Source organism: Cupressus sempervirens, chromosome 3 (assembly GCF_028749045.1).
Source record: "Cupressus sempervirens isolate cs-2001-9-10 chromosome 3, ASM2874904v1, whole genome shotgun sequence".
NCBI lineage: Eukaryota > Viridiplantae > Streptophyta > Pinopsida > Cupressales > Cupressaceae > Cupressus > Cupressus sempervirens.
This window is the reverse complement of record NC_143120.1, coordinates 35606502-35626931: the sequence shown is the minus strand read 5'-3', so window position 1 is coordinate 35626931 and position 20430 is coordinate 35606502. Positions and strand designations below refer to the sequence as shown.

Here is a 20430-nt window from a genome sequence, read left to right as displayed (position 1 = left end):
ATCAGCAATTTCTGGAAGTAAATATGTGCTGAAGCTATTTCTGAGAGGCCTGACATATGGGTTGCACCAGAATGAATAATGAACAGTTTCGGAAGAAAGAAAATTTTAGTTTGTTCATATGCTGACGCCTGTCATTAATGATGTCAATTCCTGATTGCATAGCTTCATGAGGAAATTAAAATGCTGGAGAATAAATCAAGGAAGATAAGCAGACTTGAAGGCCTATGCTGAACAAAGTATTCAAGTCAAAATGACAGTCTGTTCTCTCATGGCATTCACAATGATTCTTGATAAACTGAGATAATCTATATAATCTCTAGGGATTCCATAAACAGAACATTGTCAATAGCTTCTTCAGGATCCTTTCGTCATCTAGATTCTTCAGATAGTCATGCTTTTGTAAATTTTAGATACTCAATTTCATGTTGGACCTCCTGATATACATTCTAAATCAAATTCTTTGTTGGGAATTGATGAAACTGCAAATGCTTCAACTGTAGTAAGTTCAAGTGAAGAAGGCATTGATACCTCAAGTTGATTTACTCTTTTGAATGCACTGCCATCACATTCTTCAAAGGATGGCTCTATTTCCTTGTCTGCTTTGGTAGATAGCCCATATGGTTTGTGTGTGAATTGAGCTTCAGCCATTGTGGTCAATACTGAAAACATGGAACTCTTTACTCAAAATATATGCTTGGCACACAGCAACAGAATTGATTCTCCTCACAAAGTCTCGCAATCAGAAACTGGAAATGGTTCCTTATCTCATAAAGAAATAGGGGGATATTGTGAAGCGTCATCTCTGCAGGCAGTTCCCTGTCAATCCTGACACAATCTGTGTCTTCCTATGTCCCTCAGCTAACTGACAGCAAGGCTCCTGTTGTTCTGTCTAATTCTTTTCCTAAGCTTCAAGCATCACGCACTGTAATCAGAGCTGGTAGACGCAGCAGTGTCAAGACAAAGATAAAAGTTTTTGAGAGCACTTTATCCTCACAGTATAAGACGAAGGATATAATTAGTGGAAAATGGTGCAGAGCTCCGCTCTCACAAGTGCAAAATGATGAATGGGACTTCTTCTGTGCTGTGGTTTGGGACCCTGTTCATGCTAATTGTGCTGTACCTCAGAAACTCAAGACAGAAGACTAAACTATTAATGCTGCTCCTACTACCTTGTGCGTTTACGGAATAGATATTCCTATGTTGCTGAGTGTGTTGGGAGTCTGCAAATCCAAATATCCACCAAGCAGTAAAATATTTATGGAGAATCGCTGTATAACTGAAGCCCGATAAGAGAGTGCGTTCAGAAATTGTCTACCTCTCCTTATTTTTTGTCATGAAGCTTCAGATTCAAAAGGGGCATGAATCTCTTTAGATTATAATCATTCGTAACTCACTTGGATGTTCACTATAAAATTGGATAATTTGTGCAGCAGCAAACATGTGATACCAGCTTTGATTTAGGGTTTCCGGTCAGATATGTGGCGTTAGCAATACCAAGCTCCTGGCAACATGTAGACGTAGAATGAAACTCCCGTGAACCTTGGCAGACATAGCAATTATGAAGATTTCAGTTTATGTGATGAGCGATTGGAGGAGAATGTTGAAATGCAATGGAAAAACTAGAGTCTCCCAAAGACGAATTATGTATTCACTATTGCCGATTATTATCATATACTATCTGATATTATTTTATATTTATTGCAGATCTGAAGGATGTGTGGGAGCAGAGGCGTTCAAATGGAAGAGAGAGCTGTTTTCATTGCCTCAATAGAAAGGCCCGATTCCAGTAATGAAGCCTTGCGTCGTCCAGGATGAATGGAATAAAACGATGGCTGAGTCGTAAATGTTGCATTGAGCACCAGCCAAAGTTCTAAAGCAGAATACATTCGTAAAGAATGATGGATGTGTAGAAGTTGAGAAAACCAACTTCACAGAGCCTCAAGAACACCTGCATGCAAATATCCTGCAATGAAGAGAAGCCAAAAAACGGAAAAAGCAGAGCTTAGAAATTCTCAAGAATGTGAAAGTGAAAATGTATTCTAAGTTATGAAAACAAAATAGAAAAGTTCAACCTTTTAAGGTGAACAAAACCCTAAAGGAAAGAAAGCTAGGTTTGCGCATTATAATTAATAGAAGATATTAATTATATGCACCTAAGAGAGCTAAAGCACCTAGAGTAATAAATGGCTTACTCTAACACCCCCCCTTAAGCGAAGCTTACGAGGAAGCTAACCTAGCAAAGCTATGAAAGCAAGAAAATGGGTCCCGGCAACAGGGCCTGATCAAGTACACAATACAAGGAAATCTCTGTAAACCGGAGACAAAGGAGAAAACCCAATGGGAAAAACCCCTCTCCAAAAAGAGATAGAATAAACATGCTGAAAAAAAACATGAAGGAAGGAAGGCCTCAAGAAGACCCCCCAAGGGCAATTTCCGTAATCCCAAGCATAGACCGCAACTGAAGATAGCGAGGTGATGCAAATGACTTGGTGAAGATGTCACCAACTTGTGCATCAGTGAAAATGTACTCCAAAGAGAGAACACTGTCCTGGATCAGATGACGAATGAAATGCATATGAAGCTCAATGTGTTTAGTGCGTTGATGGTCCACTGAGTTGAGGGAAATGTGAATAGCACTTTGATTATCGCACCACAGAATAGTGGGACGATCAGGAGGAAAACCAAACTCAATCATCAACTATCAAAGCCATAAAATCTCTTGACTAGCAAGAATTGTGGCTCTATAGTTAGCCTCTATAGATGAAAGTGCGTGAGCTTGCTGCTTCTTGCACGACCATGTGATAGGACCAGAGCCAAGACAAAAAACAAAGCTAGAAATAGACTTCCGATCATCAACATCACCGGCCCAATCCGAATCAGTGTAGCCAACAGTGTGAGGAGTCCCTACTGTGTAATGAATGCCAAACATCAAGCTGCCCTAAATGTATCTCAAAATACGCTTGGCAGCTTGCCAATGACTCTCATGAGGATCATGTGAGAACCGAGAGACAAGACCCACTGTAAAGGAGAGATCAAGACAAGTGTGTGTCAAGTACAACAACTTGCCAACCAACTGCCGGTACAATGTGGGATCCACTGAAGGCGAAGTGCAAGAGCTAGACAAAGTAACACCCGACTGAAAAGGTGTAGGAGCCGGCTTGCAATCAAGCATGTCAAAGTGTCGAAGCATGTCAAGAGCATACTTTTGCTAGTAAACAAAGATTCCAGTAGGGGACTGAACAATCTGGAGACCTAGAAAATAGTGTAGCAGGCCAAGATCAGTCATCTCCAACTATTCCATCAATGCTCTCTGAACATCCTTAATCATAGAGGACGAGCTACCTATGAGAAGAAGATCATCAACATATAGCACAAGGATCAAAACCTCAGCCTCGAGACGCTGAATGTAGATTGTAGGATCGAAACGGCAATGGGTGAAACCTATAGAAAGTAGAAAAGGGTCCATCTTCTCATACCAAGCCCGAGGGGCCTATTTGAGACCATACAATAAGCGGCGAAGTCTGCAAACCAAGGCGGAATCCTACACAAATCCCTGAGACTGCTCCATGTAAATCTCCTCAGTAAGATCACCGTGCAAGAATGAACTCTTCGCATCCATCTGAAAAATGGGCCATCCCTATGAAGTTGCGAGGGATAAGACAAGGCGAATAGAATTCATCTTGGCGACAGGGTCAAATGTCTCAGTGTAATCAATACCCTCAACCTGTGAAAAATCCTTCGCAACAAGACGGGCCTTGCGCTTATCAATGGAACCATCAACAGAAAACTTAGTATGATACAACCATTTGCATGGCACAACCTTTCTTCCCTTAGGAAGAGAACAAAGATCCCAAGTATGATTCTTCATTAAAGAAGAATACTCCTCCTCCATTGCACTGTCCCACTCAGGATGTCCTGTCGTTGGTGCAAAAGTCTGAGGATCATCACAAATAGCATGACTAAGAAGACTAGAACCCACAGTATGTGAACGGGTGCGACGAGAAGTGGTAGGGTCACCAGCTAGCGATCCTATAGCCTCAACTATAGCTCGAGCCCATTTAGGCATCTGGGGAGGATCCTCTGGTGGAGGTAAATGGGGATCAACATGATCATCATCCTCATCATCTGGAAAAGAGACTGGAAAGGATGAGGTAGTGGTGGTAAGTGAAGTAGACTCTGGAGGCAGGGTATCTACTGCAGGAAGGCGCTCAACAAATTGGACATCCCGTCGAAATAGGACCTCGCGAGAATCAAGATCAAACAACCTGTAGGCCTTAACATTCTCGTAGTAGCCAACAAAAATGAGGTGTCAGCTCTTCTGCTCCATTGCTCTCCTCTGAGCATCAAGTATAAATGCCCATGCTTCACTACCAAAAACTCAAAATGAAGATACATCAGGCTTGACATGAGACCAAGCCTCCTCAGAAGTCATATTTCAAACTGCCTTGTGAGGCATCTGATTCTGAATATAGTTGGCACAATTGACTGCCTCTGCCCAAAAACACGAATCCATGGACTTGGACTGAATCATACAGTTGGCCATCTCCCGAAGGGTTCTATTCTTCCTCTCGGCCACACCATTCTGCTAGGGGGTGTAGGGCACTAAAAACTGATGCAGAAGACCATGTTCAGAGCAAAAATCCCTGAAAGCTTCGTTCACATACTCCCCTCCATTATCTGTGCATATCTACCGAATAGAAACACTAGACTACTTCTCAACAAATGTCTTGAAGACTCGAAATGAATCAAAGACATCAGACTTGTACTTCAAAAAGTACACCCATGCATGTCTGGAGAAGTCATCAATGAAAGTAAGCACATATCTAGCACTTGAAAAAGGAGTGGGAAATGACATGAGGTCACTATGAATCAACTCCAGTGGTGCCAAAGCACGAGTGGCTCGTCCATGTGGAAAAGGATCCCTATGTTGTTTGCCAAGAGCACAACCCTAACAAACACCATCTGTATAGGAAATCTAGGGAAGCCCAAGAACAAGTGCCTGTGTGCTCATCTACTGAAGATATCTGTAATTGAAATGGCCAAAACGCTCATGCCAAAGCCTGCTTACTGAATCTACATGTGCAACAGGACATGAACCTGTGTCATTAGAAGACTCAAATCTATAGAGGCGAGATGCAAAGTCAACACTCCCAGTCGCCACAATCATCTCAGCATCGTGTAAATCCCGGATAACCACATCATGTGGTGAGAACTCAACTATCTTACCAGAGCCAGAGTGGCAAATCTGATAGATAGACAATAGGTTCCTCAAAATGGCAAGGACAACAACATCTTGAAGAGAGCCCCCAGCTAATGCAATAGAACCAGAACCCATGACAGAAAGATGTGATGAGTTCCCAACAACAATCTATGAAGTAGGACAAGGGGCAAGGGAGGTGACCAACTGCTGAGCGTTTGTCATATGGTGAGAGGCACCGGAATCAAGAATCCAAGTAGGCACAGAAGTCATAGCTCATGCAGTAAGAGCGTGACCTTTCCCTGCAGGGGGGGATGCAGACTTAGGAGCTAAAATGTGATGCTCCTGCATGGCTTCCTCTAAAGCCTCCAAACGTTTCCAACACCTAGAAACGGGATGTCCATCCTTTCCACAAAAACTGTAGGTCTTAGTTGATTTCTTTTTAGTCTTGGAGGTAGACATAGTAGACTTTGAAGCAGATTTACCCTTGGAAGGGTTAGCTAGAGGTTTGGTATCAGTTTTTGGTGCATCTTTCTTCGGTTTGGCTTTCTGTTTTGGTTTCCCCTAAGAAGTCTGAGCAACTAATGCTTGGCTGGAAGAGCCAGAGGCATCCACCTGTTGGATCTTAGCCTATTCCCATGTTAACCGATCACAAAATGTCTCAAATGAGGGCATCTGATGTCTGTTACCCAAGGCATCCATGGTGGAGTAGAAAGTGGAAGAAAAGATCTAATACTGTCCTCGCAACTTTGAGAGTATCAAAAAAATACACTCATCATCAGTTTTGTTTTTACCACATCCCTGCAAAACTATACGTAGAGATTTGATCAGGAAGTCTTCAATAATGGGAAAGCTAGCTGGTGTCAAAGAAGTCAACTCTCCATCAAGCTATAGTGCCCGGAACTCATTCACTGTGCCAAACAACGTGTGGAATTTGGTCCAAATAGCCAGTGGAGTGGTCAAACCATCCAAATGAAACAGTAGACTATCGGAGATATTCAGTGCAATCAGTCCCATGGCTTCATCCATTTTGTTTTTGTGTTGAAGAATCTCAAAAGGGCGTTGCAGAACAGGTTAATTCGCATCTGGGCAAGACCATAAGCCTCTCGACATGAGAAGCCTAGTCATCTGTGTCTTCCAGGTGTGATAGTTGTGCGGCGTGAGCCGAATCACAGAAGGATTCGACATTGAGAGAAAGAAAAGACGGAAGTAGAAGAGTTTGATTCTGAAGCAAATTATAGAATAGAAAATGCTCCCCCCACAACGAATAAAAATATCCCCCAAAACCAAAGCAACAACTATGGAAAAACACAAAAACTAAGAAAAGAACCTGGAACTCGAATGCAAAGAAGAGGAAAACAGAAGCCTCTACTTCAACACCAAATTTGGAAGCTCAAACGAACTCAAAATCAAACGAAACCAGCACCATTGTCTCTGTCTCTGAGTCAGCTTTTCGGCGCTTCTTTCGGATTGCAAAAATACGTCCGTATGCTCAAGTTATGAGCAAAAAACCGACTGCAGGTCCAAAAAAAGAGCTCTCTAAAAAATTACAAAGACGGGCTTAAATTTGACGCCCGTATAGCCGTCACAGGCCATCGAAGGTGAAAAAAATCCGGCCACCAATTTGCTAACATCAGCAACCGAAATATGACGTCAGCCTGCCGAAATATGACATCAACAGAATCTGCGTGGGTGATGACATCAGCATGGAAATTGATGACGTCATCTCGAGAAATGATGATGTCACGTCAAAAATTGATGATGTCACCACCAACGTGACATCAGCGACTGGTTGTGGCAAGTGGCAGTGGGGCTAAGGCAGAGCATGCGGTGGCTCGACCGGCAGAGGTGGCCAGTGGGCGGCCCGCTGGTGGCGGCAAGGCTGTGGCCGCGCCATGGGTGGCACGCCAACTGCAACGGGCGTGGGCGGCACTCCAATGACTGCGGGTTGGCCGCTAGGCGGAGCGGCCCAAAACCCTATTTTTTAAATTTTTTTTATTTTTTTCGAAAATTGTCTTCGTACGACCTCCTGAGGAGCCAAAAAAATTTCCTAGATGCCCGGAGGTCAAAAACAAGTTTTTTTATGTATATTGACTGCAAACAGCCTTCCGGATCCAATGGTAGTGTCCGTTTGAGCCCAAAGTGCTCCAAAAATTCGCCCTTCACCTTTTTGAAAAAAAAACTCCAAAAAGCCTAGGGTTTCTAACTGCAAATCGTGGCTTCAAGAATCTTCAGACAAGGAAGCAGCAAGTCCGCTCTGATACTATGTAGAAGTTGAAAAAACCAACTTCACAGATCCTCAAGAACACCTACATGCAAATATCTTACGATGAAGAGAAGCCAAAAAACGAAAAAAGCAGAGCTTAGAAGTTCTCAAGAATGTGAGAGCAAAAATGTATTCTAAGTTATGAAAACAAAATACAAAAGTTCAACTTTTTAAGGTGAACGAAACCCTAAAGGAAAGAAAGCTGGGTTTGCGCATTATAATTAATATAAGATATTAATTATATGCACCTAAGAGAGCTAAAGCACCTAGAGTAATAAATGACTTACTCTAACAGGATGATGCTTTATTGTTACATTGCTCCCTTTGCGTATGGATGCTGAGCGCATTCAATCCAGATATGCGGAGGAAATACATTGAAGTTTGCTGCATATACCTTATGGTTCGGTTCAGAAAATATTAAAGCACATATCATCGTTTCCAATCCAAAGCAGGAGAAATGATTTGCCTTGTCAGGTTTTTTAAAGTTTCGAAGTAGTTGTCAATAAAACATGGGATATTGCAACCTGTCGGTGGTTGATTACAATTACTTTTCAGTTTTTTGTTAAATGATGATTAGGTGCTATGAATAGGTGTACTGTTCCAGCAAGCACCCTTTCATCATCTATAAATGTAAGGCATGGAAAAGGCAAAATATAGATTTCATACAGCCTAGATTATTGAGAACTCTCTGTATATTCTTTTTAAAGCACATGTTGTCAAGTCACTTCAAGAAGAAATTGTTGAACTATTGAGCATAGCAGTTGGAGAACGAAGATTATTGAGCATAAATTTTAAAGTTGTCTGTGACTGAGTTGTATTGAATAGAGCTCCAACAAACCGTGAGTCTTCAGTACAAACTACTCAAGCAATAAAATCAGTAAGAATTTTATTTGTTTTAGAGTTGAGAGGTGCATAACTTGTCCTTATGATTTTGATTATTGTTTGTCTATAATTTGATTTTTTGATAAGTACATTGAATTGTCCGTTGCTTTTTAGATTTGATGAATACAAATATTACAAGATATATAAATCTTTCCTCTATTTGTATCTGTTGTGTCCCAATAAAGGTTAAATCATGACAGACTAATCTGAATATGCACAAGTGTAATAATTCGTGGCATCGTAATAATCAAATTGTTAACAAATATAATATTATCAATCTCATGAAGTTGTATATAAGAAATATTCGTTCGACTCTATTGCCCATTAAGATTTGGCACTGATCATTAATTCGTTCATAGTTTTCAAATCATATGCTGGCAATCTTTTAACTTTTTTATTTCAACAAAATACAAATCTTAATATAGTAATCAAAGTTTGAAGATAAAATAATCATTAACTACAATCTAGAAAGTTTCCTTGACACTTGCTAGTTGAGGAGTTTGCTTTTATGCTATAATCTGCTATAAATCATCTTGGATCCGAGTTTTGTCATCCAGGATTCAGGTAAACAGGCCTTGGTCCAGCAGAAGTTGAAGAACCAAAAGCGCAAAGGATTTGATTCAATCCCGTCATGTTGGCCAAAATCAGTTAGATACCCAGTATCGAGCATAACCAACGATTTTGATAACCAACACTACTGATGACTATTTTCTACTAAACCATGGTATTGTTGCTGATCCTAAGTAAAACAACATCTTGATGTACTCTTTCGATCTATAGAATTTCCTACCCAATCAAAGTCTGTATATCCAATTAGATTTAGTTCAATATTTGTGTATTTTAGACCATATTCAACTATACCACGAAGAAATATGAGAATGTGTTTTGCTGCTACTAAGTGAACTTGTATGGGTTCACACATGAATTGACTTAGAGCATTCATTGTGTAAGCATGCTTTCTCACTCAAGTTTTTAAACTTTGCCAATTGGTCCTGTGGGGCAATTGTTTCCATTTCTTGTTGCTTTTTGTTGCTAATGATGCCTTTGTAGAGTTTTATCTGCAAAGAAACAGTGTTCTATGCCCATGTTGAACTTGAACTTGAACCTATCAGTTCAAAGTTAAATGTTCAAAAGCGAGCTTGCAATTTCAGAGAATCAAGCTTCAGATTCAAGTTCAAGGTTTAATTCATAATCATGGCATGCAGATTCAAATGCTCAAGAATTCAGGATCAATGATCAAAGCTCAAATTTGGGGGCACAAACCGGAGGTATGAGTTCAGTTCCAAGAGTTCAATGTTTCAAAGTTTAATATTCAAGAAATCAAGGCACAAATAAAAGACACTTCACCAAAGTTTTGAATGAAGCAATGAACTCAGTCTTTCCCTTCAAAAGAGATAGTGTAGCATTATGCAATTTATCGAAAGAATGCCATTGGTGCGGTGAAAAATTACAACACCTTACCCCATAAGTCATTGCTACCAACAACTAATACAGTAAATATTAGTAGAGTCATATGATGAAGCCAACTAAGGTAGTGGTTTGATCTCACGATGCAAAAGGTGAAGACACTTTTCAAATCAGATCATTATGCTTTTAAATCTCCTTCCCCATGTGGCTCAACTCAAATTCCATGTGTCAATAGTCCATGTTGACATTCAAGAAGAAGGTGCAAAATTCTCTTATCAATATAAGATCTACATCATAGCTAGATACGTGCATATGAAATTGGGCTCATATGGCTTAAATCGTTGCTTTCCTTGGACTGCACTTTGGGTGATCGACAAGCACGCTGGCCCTCATAAAGGTTTTTTTCCTTAAGAGTGGGATATAGAGGATCATGAATAAAAGGTTATAGTTGTAAGATCTATGGGCCTTAGCATGTCTTACGATTAACAAACATCAAGTAAACCATGATTGAGCCCTGCCCAATAGCACAGAGCCATTGTCTAAGCTGATTTCAGGTTCAGGAACATTAAAGTCCCGACACCAATAAATGTCGTAGTAAAATGCAGAGAAGCAATGATTGGTGAATTCGATAATTAATGATCTTGCTAGTAATGCATCAATCAACAAACACGAGAGACTCCTCTTTACATGGATAAAATCGGGCCCTGTTCTTGATGTCATAGCTAGCCCTTATGATATCAACGAATCATAAAGGGTGCTCGCAACTTGCTTGACAAAATGCCCTATGGTTTAGAAGACTCGTGAGCATACGATTTGAGCCTGTGAAGAAGAAACTTGATACTGGTTATTCATTCCCTCACCTTGCCTACCTTACCTTACCTTACCTTATAATAGTAGGGGTGTGACCAATTGATAATACATATACCTAAAATGCCCATTTCAAGTTGGAAACATGTATCATGTCATCAGATGACAGTGGTGACAGGGCTAAAAGCCAATTGGAGTCTGTGATATCTTGACAAGATGTGGGGAGACAGAGATATGATCATCAGGTTTCAATGGTCATAAAAGGTTGACTCTCATACACCCAACACATATTAAATCCCAATCAAAGACTCTTAAGGGTCAATGATCATGTTTCTTTTCCAATTTGAGTTGATAAAAAGAACAGAGTTTGAGACAAACCCAACCAAACATCCATTAAATGCGAGCAACTATCTCAAAATGACATATTCGTGGCGACATGTCCCATGGAATCCTTCTACTGGTTCAAAGGTTGGGGTCATCGACTTGAATGGTGGGGAAGCCTATTACTTCAAGCCATGACTGTCTAATCACAAGTCCACTATCCATACATATACAAACAAATGCACAAAGCATGATATCAATATCAATTTGTGCTAGACCGGGTTAGAAGTTTATAGGGAAGATGCATGCTAACTATTTGACCAAATGCTGACACAAGTGATGGATTGACCTCGGGGGAATGCCGAAGCAAGAGTAACAAATGAGGTGTCAAGAAATGACAAGAAGACATTCCTCTTTTTGTTTGGATAGGTGTCCCGATTTAAACTATAATTCAATGAATCTTAATATTATATGGCACAAAAGTATGATATTTGGTTCTTGTAACTGAATAAAACCTTAGATTTGTTTATGAAATTTAAAGAGTGGGGAGACTCACGTGAAGAGTAAAGAGAATTATTCAAAGACAATGTTATTTATTAAATAAAGAAAGAGAGACACCGGAGTCAATTACCAAGAATCAATTGTAAACTACTAAACTCTAAGATGTTATTTATTGTGTGAAGCTTTTTGCACGGGGGTTTCTTTACGGAGCAAGTCCTAAGGCTGTTGGAGGGGAAGTACATCATTATTATATTTGTAATAGGGGAATATAGGGAAGTCTATTTGATATTTTCTGCATTCTTGATTATAGGGACAGGATACAAAATGGTCTTGTGATCATTTTGTGATACTTAGAAATAAGGCTAAATATATTTCACAAGTCATGTGGTCTGTAAATGTGTGTGTTCTAATTAAGATTAATTATATGGTTCTCTTTTTCATGTTTTTGAATATCTTCCTCCTTGTTGTATCAAGCATGTGTTGTATGTAATCCTGTGGTTCGCATACTCACTTCTTGCAGAATGATATGTTTGACTACTTTTATCTCCTCCGTTATGTAAAGGATTAAATAGGCAATCTTATGGTCACTTTTCTATCTTTCTTTCACCTTTTAGTTTGTAAATCTTTAATCCCATTCATTTCATGCTTATGAATGAATGTCAAAAAGCCTTAGTATCTTCGAGTTAAAAATACATCCTATCATTTAATTCATTGCAAATCTTTCTATGAGGGGTTTGTACCTCTCAATTCAGAGGAAGATTATCAATCAATGATAATCTATCCAACTATTAGTTGATTTTGTTCTTTGGTTTGGGCATTTTGAGTCATATTGTGTTTTTTTTTTTTACTTCTCAAAGGACAAATCTGTTTACTAACAGACTGCATAACATATATCAGGTCTTATATTTACTAAGTACATTAGAGATCCAATAATTTGACAGTAGAGAGTAGAACCAGCATTTTCAGAATCTTTAGTTGCTTATTTTAGTTTCTGTAGATTTGTTCCCATAGGAGTCTTCATAGCTTTGCTTTCCATCATTCCAAATCTTTTAAGTATATCCAATGTATACTTCCCTTGATTTAGGATGATCTCATTGGCATGTTGCCACACTTCTAGCCAAAAAAATAGTGTAGTAGTCCCAAATCCTTCATATAAAATCTAAATGTTAGATCTTGTTTACACTTGTCAATTAGGTAATCTTCTATAATCAAAAGGTCATCAACATATACTACCATTATCATCATATCTCGTTCTTGTACTTTGAAGTATAGGTTAGGGTCTATATTATTTTTCGTGAAACCAAGTTTAGTTAAGTAATGCTCTATACATTCATACCAAGCTCAAGGGGCTTGTTTTAGTCCATATAGTGTCTTCTTTAATTTGCATACATGTGATTATTTATTATGTACCACAAATCCTTTAGGTTGCTCAACATAAACTTCTTCTTCTATTACTCCATTTAGAAAAGCGGTCTTGACATCCATTTGATGAATTTTCCATCCCTTACAGGCAGCAATAGCTATTACAATTTTGACTGAGTTATATCTGGCTACTGGAGCAAAAGTTTCTTCATAATCAATTCCTTCCTTTTGAGAGAATGCCCTTGCAACAAACATGGTTTTGTATTTGTTAATACTTTTGTCTGCAGCATGTTTAATTTTAAATAACCATTTTGAGGATACAACTGATTTGTTTCTGGATCTAGGAACAATATCCCAAACGTCGTTCTTAACAATGGAGTTATATTCCTCTGTCGTGCCATGTTTCCAAGTTGGTTGTTCCGAGGCTTGTTTCACATTAAAAGGTTCAGAATTTGATATTTCACTCATAAGTGCAATATAGCTAGAGAATACGTTAGGTCATTTTCTTTCTCTAATAGATTCAATGGGTACTGAACTGTTTTCTTCAATTAGTTTTCCACTCCATAGTGGTCTCTTTGTTTCCTTGAGAATGTAAGTCATATCCATAGGATCAGAAGAGTTGTCTTCATCTATTTGATTCTCCCTCTCAATTTCAGAATTTCAATCTTTCGAGGTTTCTTCATTATTTGATTCAATTTTGGATCTTTTAAATGTAGTGCCTTCATCAAATATAACATCTCGACTTAATTCAATGTTTCTCTCGCCAAGGATGTATATGCGATATGCTTTAGAAGTTTCACTGTATCCTACAAAGATTCCCCTTTCTCCTGAAGGTTCTATTTTAGTTCTTTTCTCTTTTGGGATATGTATATAGACAGGACACCCCAATATTCTAAGGTGACTAAGATCAGGTTCCTTTCCAAAGAATGCTTCTTCATGGGTTTTATGTTCAAGATGAGAGTGTGGACATCTATTTTGAATAAAATCAGTAGTGTTAGAGGCTTCACCCCAAAGGAAGGTCTCTAGGTTTTGATCATATTGTAACATACAAATTTTCCTAAACAATATAAAACAAATATTTAACTAACAGCTAATCCCTTTCATATGACAATGACTTTCACTAACTAATTATAACTATAAAGAAGTAATTAATACCTAATCTATATGCATTTCAACGCATATAATTGAAATAAACAAATGATTGCATTGCTGTCATTTAAAAAAATCTAATATGTTCAACTGAAAGTAAAGTAGCAACTACCATCATAAACATAAGCTTATATTTCAAAAATAAAAAATTTCTATGCTCACAAGAAAATTCCAAAGGTAAGAGTGAAAAAGGACATACAGAAATAATGGAGAAAACCCTTACTCTTGTTGTCCAAGCTTTGGCATTGGTGAGAGGAGAGGCATTGACATAGGCTTAACCTCCCAACCGCGGACCATAATTATCCCCACACATCCTATATTAATAGAATGGCCCTCCCTACCTCAGAATCGGGCTTGGGATGTTATTAAGTCCAGGCATCTGAGCAATCTGGTGGTTTGAGTGTCCCATTAGTTATTACTAAATAATTGAAGCGTCTGAACAAAAAAAAAAGATCTCATGATCAGCGCATCTGCCTATTTCTACCTTGGCCGAGAATTTCAAATTACGTTCGTAAACCTAATCTCCACCTCTTGACTTGACAACAAGTTCCATTATTAAGACATGCATGAGCTATTATATGTGTTTTGTTTCTTAGTTATTTGCTTTCAATCTTGATTTTGTTTGCAGGTTAGATTTTACACCTCTCCACCAATCATTGGCCTTTCTGCCAGGTGAATTTCCTCAGTGTCAATATAATCTAATTCCATGCAAAGTAGCATGTTTAAGCTTGCAACATTTGGATACCTTCCAGTATACATAATTATCTTGGTTCAAAATAAAACTAAATCACTATGGTGAACTCAGGGTCTTATTGTTAATTGACAAAATCATAAATGCTTCATATATCAGCAGATGGTATAGTGGATTATCTCTAATATTACAGTCTTAACCGATTGAGTAGATTAAATCATCTTACATTGAGAAAGAAGAATTAAAGGTAACAAGATGGAATATGCATGAGAATAGATATTGATTTACTACTCAATCGAATTCTCAGTCTTCCGTAATCAGATTATGATTAATCAATGTAAGAAAAGAAACATGACTTTGGGCAATTACGACTATATTAATAATTGGCTCAGTAGCATCTAAAGCATCAAAGTTTCTTAATGACAATTTTCGACTTCTACAAATCACTGAAAGTTATCAGATTTAATGATAAGGGAATGGCGACTGAAAATAAAAACAAGAATGCATAACCTAATTTCCAACTCAGGTTTCTCTCTCCGCCAATTGATAATCTTGATTCCCGCCGAGTATAGCCTTGATGTGATTCTATTACTGAGGTTTTAAAAGAAAAATCAGAGGAACAATATCGGATTTGCAAGGATAGAATGGATTAACAAGAAGGCAGAATTCTCTCTTCAATCTTTATTTTATTATTATTATAAGCTCTTATATATGGTTATATATGTATGTTGATGAGATGAGATCAATAGATTATACAATTATAATTTATTGGTGCCACTTCATATATATATATATACTCGTATTTAAGAGTTTGTGATAATGATTAAATAAGAAATTGTCAAAAATTAAGTCTTCCAAGGTATGATTTATATTTAGTTTAAATTATTTAAAGTTTTTATTTTATTGTTTTCCTAATAGCTCATGCCGTCTTATAATTCAACCTGTGGTCAAGTCTTTGTATCCTTTCCAAGGTAGTCTTAGGTCACACCTGTCAATCCTGATGACTGGACCAATTGACCATCCCCTTCTGATGATCCCATTTAGCAATGCTTCCCCTCTCTTCAGTCTTCTTCCTGCAATCACCAAAGAAAAACATTCTTGCCAAGACATTAATCCAAAAATATACTGATCATTAATTCCAATCAAATGATTGTCAATCATCTAATGACAGTTATAGGTTGCTTGATTATTTCCTCAATGTTTATATTAACTAACTCATTTCAAATGAACATGAAAGAAATAATTTCGTTATCAGTTGATGCAACATATATAATTAATTAACTTGTTTCGCATGATCAGGAAAAGTAACAATCTATTAACAGTTGATCCAACGTATATAATTAACTAACCTATTTCACATGACCAAGAAAGGAAATAATCTATTAGTAGTTGATACAACGTATATGACTAACTTGTTTCACATGAACATGAATAATTCGTTAAACCAACAATTATGATTGAATCAAAAATTAGGGCAAAATTTGGGATGTAACATACCCACCCCCTTAGATTTTTCATCGTCCTCAATGAACATAACAACAAAATTTAAACAATACTCAGATAGTTTTATATAGGAAGAAAAGAAATGTTCAATTCTCAACTTAAGTGAAAAGATGGGGATATTTTTTTTAAATGTCATGATAATCCTCCCAGGTGACTTCACATGATCTGTAGGTCTTTTGGCCATGAAGGCGTAAAAGGCAGATTTGGCCTGCTCAGTGCGCTCTGCACTGTTCGCTTTGGGTTGCAAACCTGATTGATTTGACTCGACAGCTAAGCGTTTCCCACATTCAACCTTCATGTGACAAAACTTGTGGCAGTAATTGCATTGAATGTTCTTTCTAGTACCATCGGATGCTAGAGCAGAAGACTTCTACTGAGATGGCTTCTAAAACTTGCCCTTATCCTTCTAAAAGGATTTCGCAGCAAAGGCTTGCTCAGTGGAGGTAGAACTGGAGCTACTACCGAACTGTTGTTTCCACCAATCTTGCTGAAATAGCAGGGTGCAGAGATCAATGAACTTCAGATCAACACTAGTAGATGTGATGTTGAGAGTCTCGCTAAAATGCTGATAGGATTTTTGTAAACTTCGAAGAGTGATAACCACAATATCCTCTTCCTCCATCTTGCAACCAATGGCAAGTAGTTGATCATGGATTTCCTGAATCCGATTTAGGTGTGCCTGGAGTGTGATGCGCTCATCCATGACAATACAAAATAGTGTGTTTTTCAGAAAGAAGACTCTGCTCTTGTCGGAAGTCTCATGAAGACCTTTGAGGTGTGTCCAGATTTTGGCAGCTGTCTTGCTAGATGGAATCTAAGAAAGCTAATAATCAGCTACAGATAATTTGAGAAGCATGACTGCCTCTCGATTATTCAAATCCCATGTATCTTGATCAGGACCCGAAGAAGTCAGACGCTTCGTAACACCATGAACACGTTGATCAGTGTTCCAATATTCAAAAATTGCAATGATGCGTTGCTTCCAGGTTCCATAATTGCGACCATTGAATTTAGAATTATGCTCGAGCAGAATATTTGTCAGAGATGCCAAGGCACATTTTTCAATGAAAATCAGTGAAAATCTGTTAAGGCACGTTATTCAAGGCAAAAATACGAAAGACCCAAAATAATCAGTGACCCATAAGAGAGCTTGAAAAAACTAGAAGGAATCTGCTGTCGTTTTCTAGATCCGCTGGCTCAAAAATCGAGGCATGAAAATCAAGGCACCTAGAAAAAATAGACAACCCAGTTTAGCTCTCAGAAAACCCACCAAGAATTTGCAAGCAAAAAAAAATTTCCAAACCCAAAAATTAGGGTTTCAAGGAAAACCCTAGCCGGCAGCAATGAAGGTCGATTTTGTAAAAAAAATGGTGGTTTTCATAGTCGACTAATGCTAGAAGGAGGTCACAGCAGTATGGAGGAGAAGAGCTCAGAAAACCGACACCTTGAGGTCACGCACAGGACAAAAAAAGGACCATGAAAAATACAGATGTCGGACCTCCAAAAAAATGGTAATCACGTGCACAGAAATCCGAACTGCTTGGAAAAAAAATGCAAAGCCATTTTTCTACACGTGCAGAGAAATACGAGTTGAGCAGCATGGGAGTTTCTCCAACAATAAATCGCGAGTTTTCTCCAACAACAAATCGCGAGTTACAAACTGAGCCACGAAAATGCCCAAAAAAAAATCCGCGATGTTGTAGATAGATGTCGTGAGTTGCAAAATTGCAATTTTGAGAGTACAAAAACCTGCGATTTTTTTCAAAACTTGATTTGCACAGAGGGGGCAAATCCTAGCTTGAGTTTTAGTTGGATTCAAATTTCTCCGAGTAGAAAACCCTAAGCGGGTTTTTGAGAAATTGACTAAAAATAATTTTGAAAAAATTTAAACAAATAATTTCAAGAAGAAATCGGCTTTGATACCATATTACAAGGTAATTGGTAAATACTTGCTTGTTATTAACAGAGATAGAAAGGGCAATTTATACAAAAGAATAAGACGATGTTTCCTTAGGAAACGATCGTAAAGAATAGAAACATTCTATTCTAGAGAAAGCAAACTAAAGCTTAAAATACTTATAAGATAACCATTAACTAATAATAGACGACTTATCTATTATTGTAATATATATAAACCATTTACTGTATGCATTTGGAACAAAGTCTAATTGAATAAATAGCAGATACATTGAAAACTTGTTTATATATTCATCATCAGTGAGGAATCCAACTAGTGTCGCATATTTAGAAAAAGGGGACATTACACATTACATTTTAGTTTTGATCAGAATTACTTCAGACATCATCAACAGAGCTACTAACCTTTCCCAGCCACAAGAAGTTGCATTTGGCATCATTTAGAATCCAAACAAGCAAGCAAGCAAATCAGATATGCGACAGAATTGAATCAGAGTTTGTCTTGGCAATGCAATGCACTTTTCATATGATGTTTTACTCAAACATTTGTATCGAACTTAATAATAAGTGTACTCAGACCTGATTTAAGCCTAATGTAATATCAATTCCTTGACATTATCTTGTGAAAGTTTAATGTCATCATTGTCTAAAAACAGTGTCTACCATTACTCATACATAATTTGTTATTTATTTAATATAACTCTTCTCAAAATAGAAGTGCTCCTGTAGAGACTAAAAATGTCAATTTCTTATACAACTTAGTTAAAAGCAAACAAAATTTTGAATAAGGCATAGACCAAGATTAAATACTTAAAACAAAATTGAAGCCTCACAACATTAACTTGCTAGTAATATTATACCACAACGAATGACAACTAACAAAAAAAACACAATTCAAATTTAAGGTTTGATTTTTGTGGCAATTTATTTTAATCTTTAAATTTGCTAAGCACCATTTTTGAAATGGTAACACAAATCTAAAAATGGCATCCTCATGCTCATCGTAGTCCCCATAAAATCACTTAGAAACTATGTGCTCTTATCATACATAGGCATTCATTCATATATTCTAATCATTGCAACTTAAATTTAGCAACAATTTTCACCAACTAGATTTCAAACTTGGTTTCTATGTACAACACCAATGCAACCAACATTTACAGGAATTACAACCAAAAAAACCATAAGTACAAAATGAAGACAAAATTAACGTACTAAAATATTTCTCTTTACTATCTCAATTATAGGAAAAAAAAAAAAGAATATTTTTCAATTTAAAAAAAAAAAATTTGTTTTTTTATTATCTAACAAGTATAAAATAAACTAGGAGAACAGTTTATAATTACCACAACCTACCATGAATAACCTTGCAAGACACAATCAATGTAAGCAAGAAGCTAAGATGATCTCCTAGCATTATACAGCCTCTGCCAAATGCTCTATGTAACATTTGAATAATGCGTGACACTATACTTGCATCAAGCTTGCTATCTGCAATGAACCAATAAAGATCATCAAAGTGAAATGATTAAGTAATTTGATATAAATGCATAAATGCAAGAAGAATAGAGAGGAAAATATAGATGCAGATTGTCAAACCAACATGAAATGGCATTTCATAAATAGAAAAGACAGAATTTTGTAAACATAATAACCATTTAAACATACTACCAAACCGCCATACCATGGTAGCTGGGAAATCAATAACAAAAACATATAACCTCGAAGGAGCAATGCCTCCAAAGAAAACTGGTAGTCTCAAATATTATGTAGCAACAGATGCAAATGTGTTTGTCCAAGAAACGTAGTTAGTGGTGTTGGAAATATCATCATTGATGTCAACAGTAAAAAACCAAAGTTCGTCATTGATGTCAAACATAACAAGTTGATTAATGTTATAATATGCATTGCTATATATCGAATGCAAAGTAATCATTGATGTCAAACATAATAAGTCAATTAATGTCATAATAGGCATTGCTATATATTGAATGCATTAGCTTACATGTTTACTAAAGTTGTGACACATTTTATCATGGTAGTAATGAATAAGCATAGAGATGAGAGAAAAAACTCATAAGGGAAGTAGATAGAACGTCATAGATTAATACAATCAAATAAGATTAAATTGCATCATTAGTTGTCAACCACTGTTGCTGTACTTCAGTAGCCTCTTAGGAGATGGGCATTATAAAAGAGTCATAGAGTGAAAACACTGAGGATCAACAATGATCACGAATGCATAGGAGCAAAAAATTGTGAAAAGAATTAGTCAATAATGGAACTGTGAAAATGATGTGGAAACAAAATAAAGATCAAGGCAGAGACGAATATACATAGATGAGTAAATAGAAAAGGCTATATGAGAACATAGGGAAGATGAGATGCAATGCCACTCAGCATAACAACGACTAGTGCAGATTGTCA

The 20430-nt window shown here is 37.3% G+C and overlaps 1 protein-coding gene across 3 annotated transcripts in view; it reads right to left on the bottom strand.

The window, feature by feature from the left end:
- LOC149564648 (ARM repeat superfamily protein) overlaps nucleotides 1-20430 on the bottom strand; it is a 311869-nt gene that overhangs the window by 98569 nt on the left and 192870 nt on the right. For all 3 annotated transcript variants that reach the window (XM_089818208.1, XM_089818211.1, XM_089818209.1), the window contains one exon: nucleotides 19360-19494. In XM_089818208.1, coding sequence (XP_089674334.1) covers nucleotides 19360-19494 — 135 coding nt within the window. The remainder of the gene's footprint in view (nucleotides 1-19359; nucleotides 19495-20430) is intronic.